The following is a 16,299-nucleotide window of genomic DNA, read 5'->3' on the forward strand; positions in this document are numbered from 1 at the left end:
TTCTTCATTCACAGGAGTTTTGTAGTATCGCTGCAGAGGAACTTCACAATACCATCCAAAAGTGAGATAGGAACTTTAAAAATTGACCCCTACAGCTTAAATATTGAAAAGATAAACAGCAACCTGTATCTGTTAATAAGGAAGGAAAAGTGATGAGAATTAGCTGATATTGGACGCAGGACTGATACACTTCTGGGACAAGTAGTGAAACATAGATACAGAAATGATTTATATTTTTACTGTGATGACAGAGTCATTGAAGCTTTATATTTTGTGTGAGGACTAAAGGCTGTCTTTATGTGGTTCTTCATCATCCAGCTGGCATGCAATGAAGGACCAGGACTATGGTTAATTTTGAACAGTTAGTTGGATGAGTGGTTGCAAAGAGTATTAGACAGTAGCCTAAACAGTTCAGTAAATAATTCTCATGCCACTGTTTTGGAAAGATATCTGGTCTCCTGAAGCACAGAATAAAGGCTCACTAAAAGTTCACACACTGTGTTAAGGAGATGTTTTAGGATGGTGTTTTCTGCAGCATCAAATCCCTTCACAGTAAGTCAAATTGCAGCAATTCCCCACTGTGAGCGCTCTGAAATTAGTTTAGGAGTGTCTTAATGGGATTCTGATTCAAACAGTTTGCCCCTGAGTTTTGTTAAACATAACTGAAGATGATTTTACATATGGACTGGGGCATCTGCACTAAGAACTAACTAATTTTCTCCAGAATAGCTGTAGTTAAAGTGCTGAGTTTGCCTGGCTTTTCACTGCTACCTTGGAAAATGGGGAAGATGGTATTTGGTTTAAGTGTGTCACACCTCTTTTTTTTTTTTCTTTGCCACAAATGAAATTCAGCATTCCAGAGAATATTTCTGAACAACTGTACTGATAGAACTGGACAAAAAATCTCCACAATGCCCTACTAGATAGTCAATTTGGTCAAGAAAACTCACTGCAAAAGGCATGTTCATGTCACCCAGTTCCAAGCACCCAACTGGGTAGTTTGAGTTACTCAGATGGTCTTTCTAAACTGTATTTCAAGAGAGGCTGTCCTAAAGGGCAAGTCAGAGAAATCAGTGATTACTTCAGAAGATGTAAGGGCACCTGTTAGGCTCTAGCTCTGAACTGGCCATTCAAGATTTCTTTCTCTCCTATCAGTTGCTGCGGAACCTGGAAATATGTATGCATGAACAGAGAGATATATAGATACTGTTCGTGCTTGGTGCATCCTCAGACTTCCAAAAACTGTTTGATTCCTACGGTCAAGCTGCTGGCACAAAACCCCAGGGTATTATTTATGTATTTTAGAGATCTCAAACCCAACAGCAAAACAAGCAGATGACATTTCCAAAAGAAAGGTCTTAAGATCTTCTTCGTCTGCAAAATAAAACAGTTCATATTTTGCTTTCTTTATCATCTTTAACAATAGCATACTGAGAGGAAAAAATCCATAAAAAACTCCTCTTAGTGGGTTCCTATATGGAATAAAAACTGTAACCTTATTTCTCCTGTTATTCCCTACATCAGATTGCTGGGTGAAATGTAAAATAGAAGGTTCACAGTGACCCCACTCCTCACCCCTTCAATTGCAGCTGAAGAGAAAGTTTGCTCACCTCTCCTGCCGGGTCTGCTCCTCCGTGGTTTCCATGGCACACTCCAGGGAACTCTGGAGGGACTGAAGCTGGTTCAGTGTCTCCTTCAAGAGAAAGCGAGTCACAAACTGCTCCAAATTAGAAGCCTCCTGATAGTCCTAAAAATTACATAGGGAAAAAAATAAAGGTAAGGCTTTGCCTACTAGGTTAGAAATACACGAGGGAAGGTTCAGACTTCATTCAGAAAGGAAGCAGGTTGGATGTTTTCACAGTTGTATGTGCAAACCGCATAATCAGCCTTTATGTTTCTGGACAAAAAAACCTCTGAATTTCCAGGTATAGACACAAATGCCACCTATGCTGAGAGAGGCCCAGATACACAGTGGCACAGCATAGTTTTTACTCAAAAAATCCCTTTTCCTTACATGTCTTAACTCCAGTTGGTGGCAGCACCACATTACTTCTTAAGTGTGGAAAAGTCAAAATAAGACTGACAACTGCAGAATTGAATTTAAAGTTTTTATTCAGATCCACTTTTCTGAAAATTGTTTATCAAGCCCCACTGGCCTGTCTCTGACAGTAATTATGGGAATAGTCTCTGAGCAAGCCCATGCTTAGTGATACTCCCTTGAAAATCCCCTTCAACTGGCTGAAGGACCGTTGGTGCGAGAGAGGTTGCCTTCTGAATTTAAGAGTCTTTGACTGATTTTTATTCCTTTAATTTGTTTAACTATTTTTGAAACCATATATCTATATATTTTACAATTACATGAAATGCATCTAAATGTTATTTGAGCTAAAGTTATTAGAAAAGTTTGCACCTATACGTAGCAGTCTGTAGTGGTTCTTTGTGTAATGACATTTCCAATATATTGTATGTATTCAAAAATATTTATGCTTATTTGGTGTAGATAATTTCAGAAATAAATTTTTACCCCTGCTTTCTCCCTGGCCCAATAAATCATATTGCCATGGATGGGGTCAAGTTTAATGTTTCTGGCAAGCCTAGATCTGCAAAAACCCGCTGTGGTCTCTTCCAACTGTATCCATTCTGTGATTCTGTAGTTCTGCAGTAGCACATAGGTAATGCTGTGGGAGGGAGGTCACCTTTACAATAATATAAACACGCTCTTTCTTGTTTTCTCATTAGTAAGTGTAATAGAGAGGATAGAACAGACCCCTAGAGCCTCTGTTTACTGTGTTGAACTCACATTAGGAACAGAGAAAGAAAACAGATTTCCATCTCTTAAACTCTGAATGAATTTATTGGCTCCCCACTCAGCTGATCTTGAAAACCTTTGGGTACAATTCCACCTAAAACAATTTCATAAAATATGAGATGCCTTAAATGAAAGATTTCTTTAGTCACGACATCCAAAGAGATGCTTTAAAGAAGACGTCATTTCAGTGGTGTTGCCTCCTACTCTGAGAACCCATTTGAGTAGTTTTGGCAATGCATATGGGTATTTTTAAGCTCTTCCATGTTCTTCCCAATATGAATGACAGCTGAAATGCTTTTTTGATTTTTAGACTTCTCTTAGAATTTTTGCACGTATGTGTTTGCAATCAGAACACAAATACAAGATGTTTTGAAATTTAAATGTAAAATTGAAGACTGACAGATAATAGCTTTAAAACCATTTTGCTTTCAATTGAGAGTGATCTATTCACAATATATATTATTAAGTTAGTTCTTGCTGGAAGATTTCTGCTGCAGAAATCTCAGGTGTTAAACCACTCATGAATCATCAGAAGTTACTTATGTAGCCAGAAGCTTTGTGGTCTTCTATATTTACTTCTTCTGTCTACAGATTAATCAGGTGTGAGTCACTCTCCAACAATAATTTTTCATTTATACATTTTTAAAATAGATACTCATGAGAGATTGTCTGTCTACCTCAGTGAATACCTGAGACTCACACCAGTCTATAAATAATGTTTATGACAACCTTTTTACGATTACTAAATCTTTTTTATGCAATAGGAAAGCTGATTTTTTATTCTTCTTATAAATTTCCTTCATTGGTTCTCTGGCACGTTAGAACAACATGTGTGAATTTGTGTAGCATGGACAGCTAAATAAAACCCTGCAGTAGAAATACAGGGTATGATTTAGTTTTCTTTAGCTTTTGCCAGTGCTTTTGGAAATAAATGAACAAAACATGACAGAACTGACAATTTCTTCTAAGTTTTTTGATTGTTTGAAGTGTTTGAAGTTTGAAGTGTTTTAAAATTCTGGGCATCCAAAAAGTAAATGCTGCAGATACCTCCATATTGCTTTCTGCTCGTAGTCATGATAAATCTGATACTGGCATGCTGAATTACAACTTAAAATGTACGCCTTTGTTCTGTTCCCTACACTTCTCTTGCAGTTGTCTGAGAACAAATACCATGTCTATGGTACTCCTGTTGGCTCTGAAACCACACTGACTTTCAGGTAGAATTCCTTCTGCTATAGCGGGTGTTAGTCTGTTCAAGAGTATTCTTGCCAGCATTTTGCCAGCAATGGAGAGCAGAGTAATACCATGGTAATTTGAACAGTCTGATTTAATTCCTTTCTTCTTATACAAAGTGATGATGACTGCATCATGGAGGTCTGATGGTAGTTCTCCGAGTTCCCAACAGCCCACCACAAACTTATGAAATTTAGCATGGAGTGCTTGGCCCTCATACTTTCAGACTTCAGGTGGAATTCCATCAACCCCAGCTGCTTTGCCAATTTTCACCTGCTGTACAGCCTTAGGAGTTTCTCCCAGAGTAGGGGCAATATCCAATTCATACTTCGCCGGTTGCTGTGTGATGGACTGAATTGCTGAGTTTTGAACTACACGGCTAGTACTGAAAAAAGTCTGAAAGTGTCCAGACCATCGATTCGAGATGGAGGTTTTATCTGTTTCACCAGTCTACTTCCTACAGAAAAGTACTTTATTTTGTATTTTACTAAAGGCACACTGATATAACATTTCTGTAGAAGAAAGAAAATGTTAATTTTGAATTTAAAAAAAAAAGTGTATAATTTTATTAAGTGTCTATCAATTTATTAAGTGTATATTATGGTAGAATCAGCTTAACTGGCACACTCAGCATTTGTATTGTCAGCGTATCGTGTCACAAATTAATAAGGAGACCCACAGATGGTGTCTGTACATAAACTAGAAAAATGGCCTGGTTCTTGAATTTTATCAGCTGTAAATTACTGTTCATTAGCATATACATTATACTGCACCACACTTTGGGCAGTCCAGATGAAATAAATCTGTGTTAACATATTGTTCTGGTTGTTAGTTTTACTGACTGTGAATGAATGAGGGTAATTTTCCACATCTTCCTCATCAAGAGGCAACTGTGACCTTTGTGAGCAGCAAAGATTTGAATTTCCATTAGTGCCACTGAAAATACACATAATTAGTGATTTCCCAGTGGAGAAGGTCACTGTAGTCTTTAAAAGTGGCTTATGGCTATCTTAAAAAAGTGCATGAGAGGTTGTTCATTTACAGCAGCAGAGGAGGCTGGGCTTAGGTATCTCCTAGGGCACTCCACATCTCAGGGTTACAACAAGAGGCTCAGCAACACTCTTGATCCTTTTGATCTCTGGTGCCAACCCCAGTCCTCATCCCTGGGGTGACCTGACACCACACAGATCCACTTATCAGAAGAGCAGATCCTTGAGATGGAGAAGAAGGGAAATACCGGGCAAGCAAACTAAATTTGAGTGGGACAAAAAAATAACCCTGCAATTTCTCAGAAGGCGTGGCAGGTTTGGCAAGAGCTTCCACAGGGCTCCATCTTAGGGCTGGTTCTTTTCAACATTTTCATAAATTACTTGGACACAGGACTTGAAGGTATATTGAGTAAGTTTGTCAGCTATACTAAACTGGGAGGACCTGTTGACTCCCTCAAAGGCAGGAAGGCCCCACGGAGAGACCTTGCCAAATTAGAGGGCTGGGCAATCACCAACCATATGAAGTTCAACAAGGCAAAGCACAGGATTCTGCACCTGGCACAAGACGACCCTGGTTGTGTGTATAGACCAGGGAATGACAGGCTGGAAGGTAGAGCTTCAGAAAGGGACCCGGGGGTCCTGGTTGATGGCAAGGTGAATGAGTCAGCAGTGCAGCTGACTGGCACCCAGGAGGGCCAACTGTGTCCTGGGGGGCATCAGGCAAAGCATCACCAGCCGGTCGAGGGAGGGGATTGTCCCGCTCTGCTCCGCACTGGTGCAGCCTCACCTTGAATATTGTGGCAGTTTTGGGCACCACAATATAAGAAAGATATTAAGCTGTCAGAGAGCGTCCAAAGGAGGGTAACAAAGATGGTGAAGGGCCTCGAGGGGAAGCCATATGAATAGCATCTGAGAGCACTTGGTCTGTTCAGCCTGGAGAAGAGGAGACTGAGGGGAGACCTCACTGTAGTCTACAACTTCCTCATGAGGGGAAGAGGAGGGACAGCCACTGATCTCTTCTCTGTGTGACCAGTGACAGGACTCGAGGGAACAGCATCAAGCTGTGTCAGGAGAGGTTTAGTCTGAATATTACAAAGAGGTTCTTCACCCAGAGGGTGGTTGGGCACTGGAACAGGCTTCCCAGGGAAGTGGTCACAGCACCAAGCCTGACAGAATTCAAGAAGCATTTGGACAATACTCTTGGTCACATGGTGTGACTCTTGGGGCCATCCTGTGCAGGGCCAGGTGTTGGAATTTGATGACCCTGTTAGGTCCCTTCCAACTCAGAATATTCTATGATTCTATGATTCTACAAACTTAGTGGGAAAGGATGTCTGGCTGTGACATTGTCCAACCTCACGTTCAGAGCAGGGCCGTCTGGGGATGTGTTCAGCTGAGTTTGTAACTCCTCCAAGGATGGAGATGACACCATCTCTCTGATCTGCTTTTGCACTCTCTTTGTGCATATTTTCTGTATGTCCATTCAGCATTTTTCTTTCTGCAAGATGTAGCTGTTGCCTCTTGTGCTTTTGCTATACACCCCTGAAAAAGACAGAGGGGTTCTTTTGTCTTCTCTATAAATCTTTAGATTAGATTTAACTCTTTAGAATTATATCTTCTCTCTGCCTCTTCTCCCAGCTGAACAAACCTTTTACTGCTTGTTATGTTCCTATTTTGGTATATAATAGTTTATGCTATATTACACTTTTATAACTTATCTATTGTGCTTTATTTTTAACATTACTTATAATACTAATCTCTTACTATTATACTACTTACCAATTTGCTGTTGCTTATTTTATATTTCATATCAAAATAATTTCATAAAAAATATTTAGGCTTATCTTTTCAGAAAATACCCTCAACTGAAAAATAGTTATTACTGAATAAAACTCAGTGGGGAATAATCTATTTAAATTTCCCTTTATCATGGAATTTCTCGTGCCCTGTGTGTTTAGAGCCTAAATTACTGGGACAATGCCCTGGGTTACAGCTTAATATTGAAGATATAAAATTAGTCAAAATGACTGTACTAAGATGAAAAAAATCAAAATTTTTTCATTTCAATCCCTAAGATCTAATTATTCACACTGTAGGAAGAAATCAGAACTGAGTCAGAATCAAATCATAATTTCACCAGAAGCCATATCCAGAGATGCTCAGTGTGTTGACTTCACGCAAATGCAACCTTTACATCATCCTCATTGTAAAAGTGATCAAAGGCATAACATGCCAAATTATTGGATTCAACTTTGAGTATGGCACTTTACAAGTTTATCCAAGTATTATATTTGGCATAAACTATTTTAAATTCTGCCTATAGAATTGGAACAGTGACAATCTCTTGCAGTGCTGACTTAACAGCAATGAAATAAAATAGGCAGCCATGGCTGATTAGAGAGAATATTGACACACATTTATAATAATGTCTATCAGGACAGTCTATCACTCTCCTTTATTGGGATTATTGAAGGAGTAATATACTCTTATTGCAATATTTACAAAATTCATGCACAGATAAAAAGTAACTCCTATTTAACTGCTATTAGGTGCGTCAGATAGCTTAGAGACAAGAAACTGTTTTGGCTGTGTTTGATATTATCGGGTAGCAGTAATCAATGTAACAACATTGCTCCAGGGAGAAGGTTGTAAGGATACGTAGAAAACATCAAAGCTGTTGGTGGTTTTGATAGGTATCAACAAGAGAATGGTTAGGTTAAATGTTTACTTTTCTGCTGTGAAGTAATTTATATACACTTTTATGTTTAGAGGTATGAATATTAAATTAATTAAGGAATGTTTGGGTTTTGTTTTATCTTTAAGTGCTGACTATTTAACACATCTTCTCTGCTACTGGCAAAAATTCGAGCATTCCTTCTGATCCAGTAGGTATAAGACTTCCACAAAAAAAGATCAAAGAAGTTCCCAAGAGTTTTCATTACTCTGATAAGGAGCTAGGAGAAGAGGAAAGGCATGAATCTTTAGAATATCCTTGCATGACTGCTCAGAATTAATTGCCTGCAGCTTTTTGAATTTATCTTACTTAACTTGCACTAATAGTCACAATCTTAAAAATATTTTTTTTTAAATAGAAACTCCAATGAAATAAAATTCCAAAATGTATTTTAATAATGTCCCTAGATAAAAATAGCTGTTTATTCATAGAGTCCTCTCTGCCTTGTAGAAGGATCCAACTGATAATATATTTAGGTCTATCACCAGCATTCCGCTCTTCAGCTGAGAAACAATCAAGTCAGTTTACTGATGGGAACAGGCTTCCCAGGGAAGTGGTTGAGTCACCATCCCTGGAGGTATTAAAAAAGCATATAGATGTGGCACTTAGGGACATGGTTTAGTAGTGGGTCTGGCAGTGTCACATTAACGGTTGGACTTGATGAACTTAAGGATCTTTTCCAACCTTAATGATTCTAAACCATAATGATTCTATGATTCTATGATTTTAGATTGACACTGACCTGAAAAAAACATTAATGATAAACCCAAAGGAACAAATGAACTGGATTCAAGGCCAATGCATAAAAAAATTAATAATCAGGATGAAATGATCAATACCTGCCTTATGTTATTCTTATGTAGCAGCTATTCCATTACATTCAGTCTGTGTAAAAATGCAATTTCAAGGAAAACAAGACTGGATTCTTTGAAAAATGTTAATAAATCCTAATCATATACAAAAATGGGTCCTAGCCAATATAACAGTTTTTGTGAAAACAAAAAACCAATTTGAAACTTCACTTTTTCTTCAGCAGAATGCTAGTTGTGGAACACTATTGTCAACATATGCTTATCGAGCTTTTTTTCCACTTAATTTGTTTTGCTATATAATTTACATAAATGCACCTGTTACTGAAATATGCAATTAAAAAAAATCTAGGTATTCTGGTTTATAATAAAACCCTCCAGAGTGCAGTAATTTACATAATTACCATAAATGTACCATCAGTAACTAAATTGCAAGTCCCTGTGTTACTCTCTCAGCTCCTATAATCTTCTCTTTTACCAAATCTGGTTCCTATTTTTAGACTATTCAAGAAATTTTCAAGGCTACAGTGACTTTGCTTAGCTTTGGGGTTTTCTGAGCAAAGCAGAAAAATTACTGATTTCATAGAAGCAGGTAATTAGACATGCTGTGTCAGTCACTGAATCCAGCATTTTGCTGTTGCACACAATGCACATCCCTTTCTATTTTTTTGCAAGCAACATGTAAAAAGCAGTTGGGTTTTTTTGCTCCCAAAAAACTCGGAAGGGTATTCAAGAACTTGATTGCTCCACTGAAGAAGAACTGTTTTTCATTTCCATCCTAAACTTAATATGTTTATTTTTTGCATATATAAATGATGGGTATAAACCGGTCTTGATTAAACCAGTCTTGATTACTGCTGCTTAAAATGATGTTTGCTAGTTCATCGAGTCTGGTCCCCTGCTATGACAGACGGATCATTCCATGTCTTTCATAAAACAGTTGCAAGGGTGGCAAGAAAATCTCTCCAAAGCAAAGAATGTGAGACTTTATGGAGTCTGAAAAGGAGAAAATCTGCAGTGTTCTGTCCCTTTACATTGTCTGCCATTCCTTTCCATGGAAGTCTGCAGTGCTTTTGTCTCTAAAAGAAGAACTGTACCAGTATTTACAGGAGCAGTATGCACTCAGAGGTCATCACTTTGAAAAAGTGTATGTTCTGGGCAAAGCACCTTCTAGTTTTCATCTGTGGAAGAAAGCTAAATGTTTTCCATTGCCTATACAAAAATCCTGGCAAGTCCATCTGGGAGGTTGCTGTTGCATTATAGTTGTTGGCTTTGTGCTTCAGATATAGGGTTGTCTCAGGTCAAGCTACACTCTCGCTCACTGGATCAAAGTTTCATCTTATAAGCATTGTTAACTATAAAAGCTAGTTCTGGTTTGCCTTTTTTTTTTTTTTTTTTTAAAGAATCTGTATCACTATGTCCTTTTGAAATGGAACCATATGATCTAATAAATATAACTAATAGAATCTAAGTAGCAGCTTAGATACAAAGCTTTTTCTTACTTGAGATTGGGTCACTTTTACAAGAGGTATGGTGGTCTTAAGTCAATTTTGAGACAGCTTATTGGCCTCTGTGAGAGCTATACAGGCACTGCACTTGCAAGGAAAAAGATACAATTGCATGAGCTCTTAGTGCCACCCTCCCAAGGAAGCATCTCTGCCAGGTTCAGTTACTCCCAGTGATTCCCAATTCCCACTACTTTGCCACTGTGCCAATGCAAAGAGTCTGAATTCCATTTGTTACTCCAGTAAGTTAAGAGCTCCATGACAGACTAATGGGTGAGGTGAGGCTTAAGCCAACAATCACTGAAATCACAGAGCAGGAAGCGTGTCCCATCCCAAAATAACCCTGGCATGGTCACTTGGCCACCAGCCAGTTGTGGTTGGACTTTCACAACAGTGCAGAATAAACTGCCCTTGGGAGCAGTGGGTTTAAAATCACCTAAAATGGTTCCTGCTTCCCTGCAAGCTTCTGCTGCCAGCCTTCCTTGTGCAGGTGCCAGTGACAGCACCAGTGGGGATTCATGGGGATACATCCTGGCTGGAAAATGACCCTGTGCTGTTGGCATAGGGAAAGGCAGGAGTCCGAAGGAGAGGGGTGTGCTCTTCAGCTGGTGAAAAAAGTGAACTTCAAATAGGCATTATGACTGAAAAAAGGCACTGTCAGATCAGGGTAAGATCTTCCTCTGTGAGACAGCTCCTCTGGGAAAAACCTTTCAGAGACCTCAGAGCTATTAAAATACCTAAACTAGAGTCTGGTGCCCTAAAAAGACCCACCTGGATTAAAGCTGATGCCCCAGAAAGAGGTCTCATCCTGCCCCTGGGTCTCCTAGAGATCCTGCATGCTATTTGTCAGCAAATAGCAAATGTCTTGGATATGCTTGAAAACCTCAGATCTTCTAAAATTCTTTTAGATAACTGTTTAAACTCCTGAATGCTTTTATATTGTCAATTTAATTTCATATGTAAATTATATTTTTGGTGATCAAATGAGCTTCTGCTAGTTTACTGAGTACAGAATGGTTCACCACCTGCAGCAGGTTGCATTTCCAATACTAGAAATCAAAATGATAGAGCAAAACTTATTCTTACCAAATAGATGACAGCAGCAACAATTTTATGGCTTGATAAGTTAAGGAAGACATTACAGACTTTAATCTGTAAGTTTTTGATTTTCAGTATTCATAAGTCAATAGGACCAAGATGTTGAGCACCTTAAAAAAATTTTCTACTTTCACCTATCTACTTTGTTAGTCAGTGACAGATTTTATTTTCTGTGCTGAGTGTTGCAAAGTTTCTTGTAATTTTATTTATATGTGACTGCAAGCTACAGAATGTAATTAAAATGCAGCTTTCTGAAAATTTTATGTTCATGAGGGTAATAAAAATGAGAAGATTAAATATTTTAACTAAATATGCTTCTGTGGTCTTTTTTTATAAAAAATTTCAGAAAAAAAAGGCTTAAAAAAACAAACCTTCCAATAGATTTGTAAAGTTTTGCTGAGTGTTTAATTTTTAATGCTTCCTGTATATAAGAGGAAAAGAAATGCAACAAACAGAACTGTTCAGATAGTACTTTGATCTGGAAAATACCAAGCTGGCAGGTGCAAGAAAAACAACTGACACCAATGATTAATCTGTCCTTGCCACTCTGGTGTAAGCAACTCATGCAGACTCACCATCTTTAGGAGAGAAATTATCAAATATTAAAGGGCACAAATCCCCCTAAAAATCCTCAGACATGCGTTTCCCTTCTTTGTGTAAGGGAAAACATGAAAACATGACTCGATGTTTTCACTTTCAGATAGCAGAGGACTAGAAGACTGGAGAAAAACTCCGTTCAAGAAAGCTGAGCTGACAGCTCTTTCAAACTACAGAGGGCAATAAAATACACAAATCATGCTGAAATTGCCTTGCAAGAGCCAGTTATCTGCTAATCTATTGGGGAAAAAATATCTGCACATGGAAATCATTTGGAGGGATGGGGAAAATTTGGTTGATCTTGATTTAAATCCAGGAGTCCATAGCCAAGCCAAGTTCCAGTTGCTCTTAGTGGGATATTGTGTTGAGTTTGTGTGGCATGGTTTGGGTTTGGGGTGTTGGGGTGGACACCTACAGGGATGGCTTCTGTGAGAAAATCCCTTCTACCAGAAGCTTCCCCCATGTTCAACAGAATCAATACCAGCCAGCTCCAGGATGGACCTGCCACTGGCCAAAACCAAGCCCATCAGCGATGGTGGTAGAGCCTCTGGAATAACAGATATAAGGGAGCAGTGTTGGATCAAGGGTTGGACTTGATGATCTTGGAGGTCTTTTCCAACCCAGTTGATTCTATGATTCTAAAAGTTACTGCAAAGAAGGAAACTGCAGTCAGAGAAGAGAGGAGTGAGATTATGCAAGAATAAGAGCAGGAGGTGCTCCAGGCATCAGAGCTGAGGTTCCCCTGCAGCCCGTGGTGCAGACCATGGTCAGGCAGCTGTGCCCCTACAGCCCATGGAGGTCCACACTGGAGCAGAGATCCACATGCAGCCCATGGAGGACCCTATGCTGGAGCAGGTGGATATTCCCAAAGGATGCTGTGACTCTGTGGGAAGCCTACGCTGGAGCAGGCTCCTGGCAGGAACTGTGGCCCCATGGAGAGAGCAGCCCATGCTGAAACAGGTTTGCTGGCAGGACTTGTGACCCTGCAGTGGACCCCTGCTGGAGTAGCGTGTTCCTGAAGGACCCCATGATTAGACTGGTTTTTAGATTTTTCAGACACGCCAATCCATACTTCTCATTGAAGACAGACACATCTTCCTTCTCCTGGGTTTCCTTGGAAAAACTGATGCTGAAGAATTTTTCTAGGGCTCCAATTCTGCAGATGCCTCTTGTGAAAAGTATTTACTGAGTCTGGGCACCTTGAATTGGTAGGAAAGCAGGGATTTTCTATGGGAAGGGCTGAGTGCTGGCTATAAATAAAATGAATTAAGTACCAGGTTGCTCCTTTCCCCACTAAATACTCAAGACTGAATGAGCTGCCTGCCTGAAGCAGGACACACTCTGGGAAAGTTAGCAGAGACTGATAGAAGTGCTGAGCTTTCTCCAACCCATAAAAAGTAGAGGGAAAGCTCATGACAACCCTGAGGACTGGGTCTGTAATCAGCCCCGTGCTTTGCGGGGTGGAGTTCAGATTCAATCTCAGCAGTTTTTAATAGGACAATTTAGTCCTTTGAAATTTGGTTCTGGTCATTGGAAACTGACTCAGCCACTGTAGGTACACCATGTCTTGGTAGGTCTCAAAGTGTAGGTCTTCAATTCTGGACTTTTTTTCTATATATGAATTTTCCAACTAGGTCATCACTTAGAAGATGGTAATAAGTGCTCCTACTACTCAGTGGCTATTGAAGGGACTCAGCGACTGCAGTGGCAGAACAGTGACAACGTTTTTTACTGCACTAGGAGAGGAAAGCCAAGCCTGGCTCTGGATCCATGCCAATGGCCATTTAAAACCACACCAACCATTTCTGAGCACCTACTTGTCTGAGCTCGGGAGTCAACTCGAGCTAGATGTGTCACATCATGTTGATGAACATCATTTATCCATCCTATCTCAATATACAGCACTTCCAGCTCTAATTCTAGATGGATGTAGTCCAGAGTTTAGACCACAAACTTCAGTAAATCTTGAACTATTTACGATAGAAGTTTTAATATTCGCACTCCAATATTTATCAGGTAGTCAGGTCACATAACCCATCTGTTTCCTGAGAACTGAGTTCCTATTGGGAATAATCCTAATTTGTATTTCCATACAAATCTGTAGTGGCTGAGCATATCCTTGGCAGAAAGCTCTAGTTTAGAATATTTGAGGACACATTTTTTTTTGTTTGACTGTGTTTACCCACTGTTTCTACTAAGAGGAATTAAAAGTTTTTTCCAGTGTAAGCCTTTCTCTGGTTCTGCCACCTCTAATGAATGGTCAGCTGAAGTGTTCCTGAAAGACATAAAACCCATTAAACTTGAATCTTCAGTTAGGAAAATAAAATTTAAAGAAATTGTAGTTTGTTTATATTTTAGATGGGTTCTTCAAGCAGACAAATGAAACACTTATTAATATTCCAGACTTTCTTGTCCATTTTTCTGGTCAGGCCAATGCACACATCTCACAGGCTGATTAGTTTTCTGGCACTCCTACTTAACTTCTTAAGTAATTCTTAAATGCTGTGGTTTATTTACTTCCAGTAGCTATGAGGTGACATGTCCTCCCCTTTAGCAGCAGTAGTTTATACACATGGCTATTTTTTTAACTTATGCATAGCTAAAATGAACCAATCTGTTGCTTTTCAGTGTCCAGCTCAACAAGACAGTGAGTCAGCACACAATCACTTCATTAGGAATGAAAGATGCACAGCATGAAAGAAGAGTCTTACTGGTTCAAACTCTAAATAAATAAGCTACACTTTCAGGTTTTTATTTTGGCAATTCATGTAAAATATATGAGTACTTTACTCCTGCAAACACCCAAATATCAAAAATAATAGCTTCACTAATGAAGCACAGCTTTCTTCTCATTGATCTCTCCATTGATTGACTGAAAAAAAAAAAATCAGGGTTTTTTGACACCACGGGATCTCACTGAAAAATTTTTGCTGAAATTTCTATTCTTGATGACTAGCCTGTCAGTGAATAGTCTTGTGGTATGGGTCTGCATCTGGGTTTGGAGTATCTAGGTTCACTTCCTCCTCTGGGTTGTGCTTTCCCTCACCTTTTGAAGCTGATCCATCGTGAAAAGAATATTTAACTGTTCAGCCAGGGAAGAGGAGCGTATTATCCAATGTCTTGATGCAGTTTTGGTCAGACATAGAGCTGGGATGAATGAGCAGGTCTGAACACAGGAGCAGGTATGTCCATAATGTATCGAGTGGATCACTGCCTGGCATGCCCTGCAGCATGGCTGCATGCCTGTCAGATGTATGGATGGATAAATCGAGCTTCTCCCCCTGAGAAACATCTCCTCCCTTGCTGTGCTGGTGGGCAACAGCCCTAACAGCTCCTCTTGGCAGGTTCTTTCAGTCCTGCTTTTGTTTAAAATGCCTGAAATGGAAATGAAATCTTGTTCTTGGCTGGGAGGTCTTACTCAACGCAACACGTTATTTTTTTCAAATTTGGTCTATTTCCAAATATTTGTGCTGATACTTACCCACATTTGGCATGAGACATAGAATCCTCCAACCCTCTCTTGGTACAAAAATATAAAGAACATTCTTCAAACCATTCACAAAGACAAATTTGGTTATTTCCAAACTGTAATACTTCGCAGACAGAACTTTACAGATTTGATATACAACGATTTTGACAAGTCTTTTTCCTACTGGACTTTTGCTACAAACAGGTATATGTAGAAGAACTTAAATACGAATTAGTAACTTTAGTTAGGACAAATACGGCAAATACTATTCAAATAAACAAAATATGCAATGTAAGAAAATTTCACAGTTTTTACTTACTTTCTTTGTTTTGTCCATTGCCTTCAGTATGGTTATGTTTAAGTCTTCCAAAACAGATAGAACATTTTCATACTCTCCTAAGTGCTTGGAAAAATAATCTAAAAGAAATAAAAAAACACATCATCTATTAATTACCTGAAAAATCAATATTTCATTAAATATCAGTTTTACTAACTCTCAGTTCAGTTCATTTAATAATGGTATTATTAAATATGTAAATATAAAATGAATAGGAATGAGAATGAAAAGGATAATTTTATTTTTTAATTTGGTATTATTTCTCTGCAAAATCATTCCTGGAATACTTAAAATACCAAAATCAGTATTTCAAAACATTCTCTTTCAATAAATGAGTTGCCAAAATGACAAAAATTTTACAGTATCAATTTGATAGCTGAAACAAACTTATTTTCAAAATATCTACGTTTTCTTTGCCAACTTGATTTTTAGTCCAATAGTCTACTTTACAGGTACTAGCAGGAAATGAAGTTTTCATATGCATGTACTAAATTGAATTCTATTGATACAAAAATGAATAATTCTGGTAAAGCCCTTAGAGGAGATAAGATGAAGTCGAGGCTGTTGTGAGTTGTGGTTGGTTGAGACCAGTTGTTTCTATCCAAGAAATTAAGAGACCATGAGTTGGCCAGATAAACTTGTAGTCCCAGGTACTATGATTATATTTTCAACAAGTATGATGCATGCAATATACTTTTTAATGAAAATCATGGAAATAA

General features: G+C 38.7%; 1 protein-coding gene across 1 annotated transcript in view; it reads right to left on the bottom strand.

The window, feature by feature from the left end:
• NECAB1 (N-terminal EF-hand calcium binding protein 1) overlaps positions 1-16,299 on the bottom strand; it is a 59,831-nt gene that overhangs the window by 15,987 nt on the left and 27,545 nt on the right. Inside the window, exons 5-6 of the mRNA XM_064649140.1 lie at positions 15,563-15,660; positions 1,611-1,747 (exon numbers count right to left, since the gene is read on the bottom strand). Coding sequence (XP_064505210.1) covers positions 1,611-1,747; positions 15,563-15,660 — 235 coding nt within the window. The remainder of the gene's footprint in view (positions 1-1,610; positions 1,748-15,562; positions 15,661-16,299) is intronic.

This window comes from Pseudopipra pipra, chromosome 1 (genome assembly GCF_036250125.1).
Source record: "Pseudopipra pipra isolate bDixPip1 chromosome 1, bDixPip1.hap1, whole genome shotgun sequence".
NCBI lineage: Eukaryota > Metazoa > Chordata > Aves > Passeriformes > Pipridae > Pseudopipra > Pseudopipra pipra.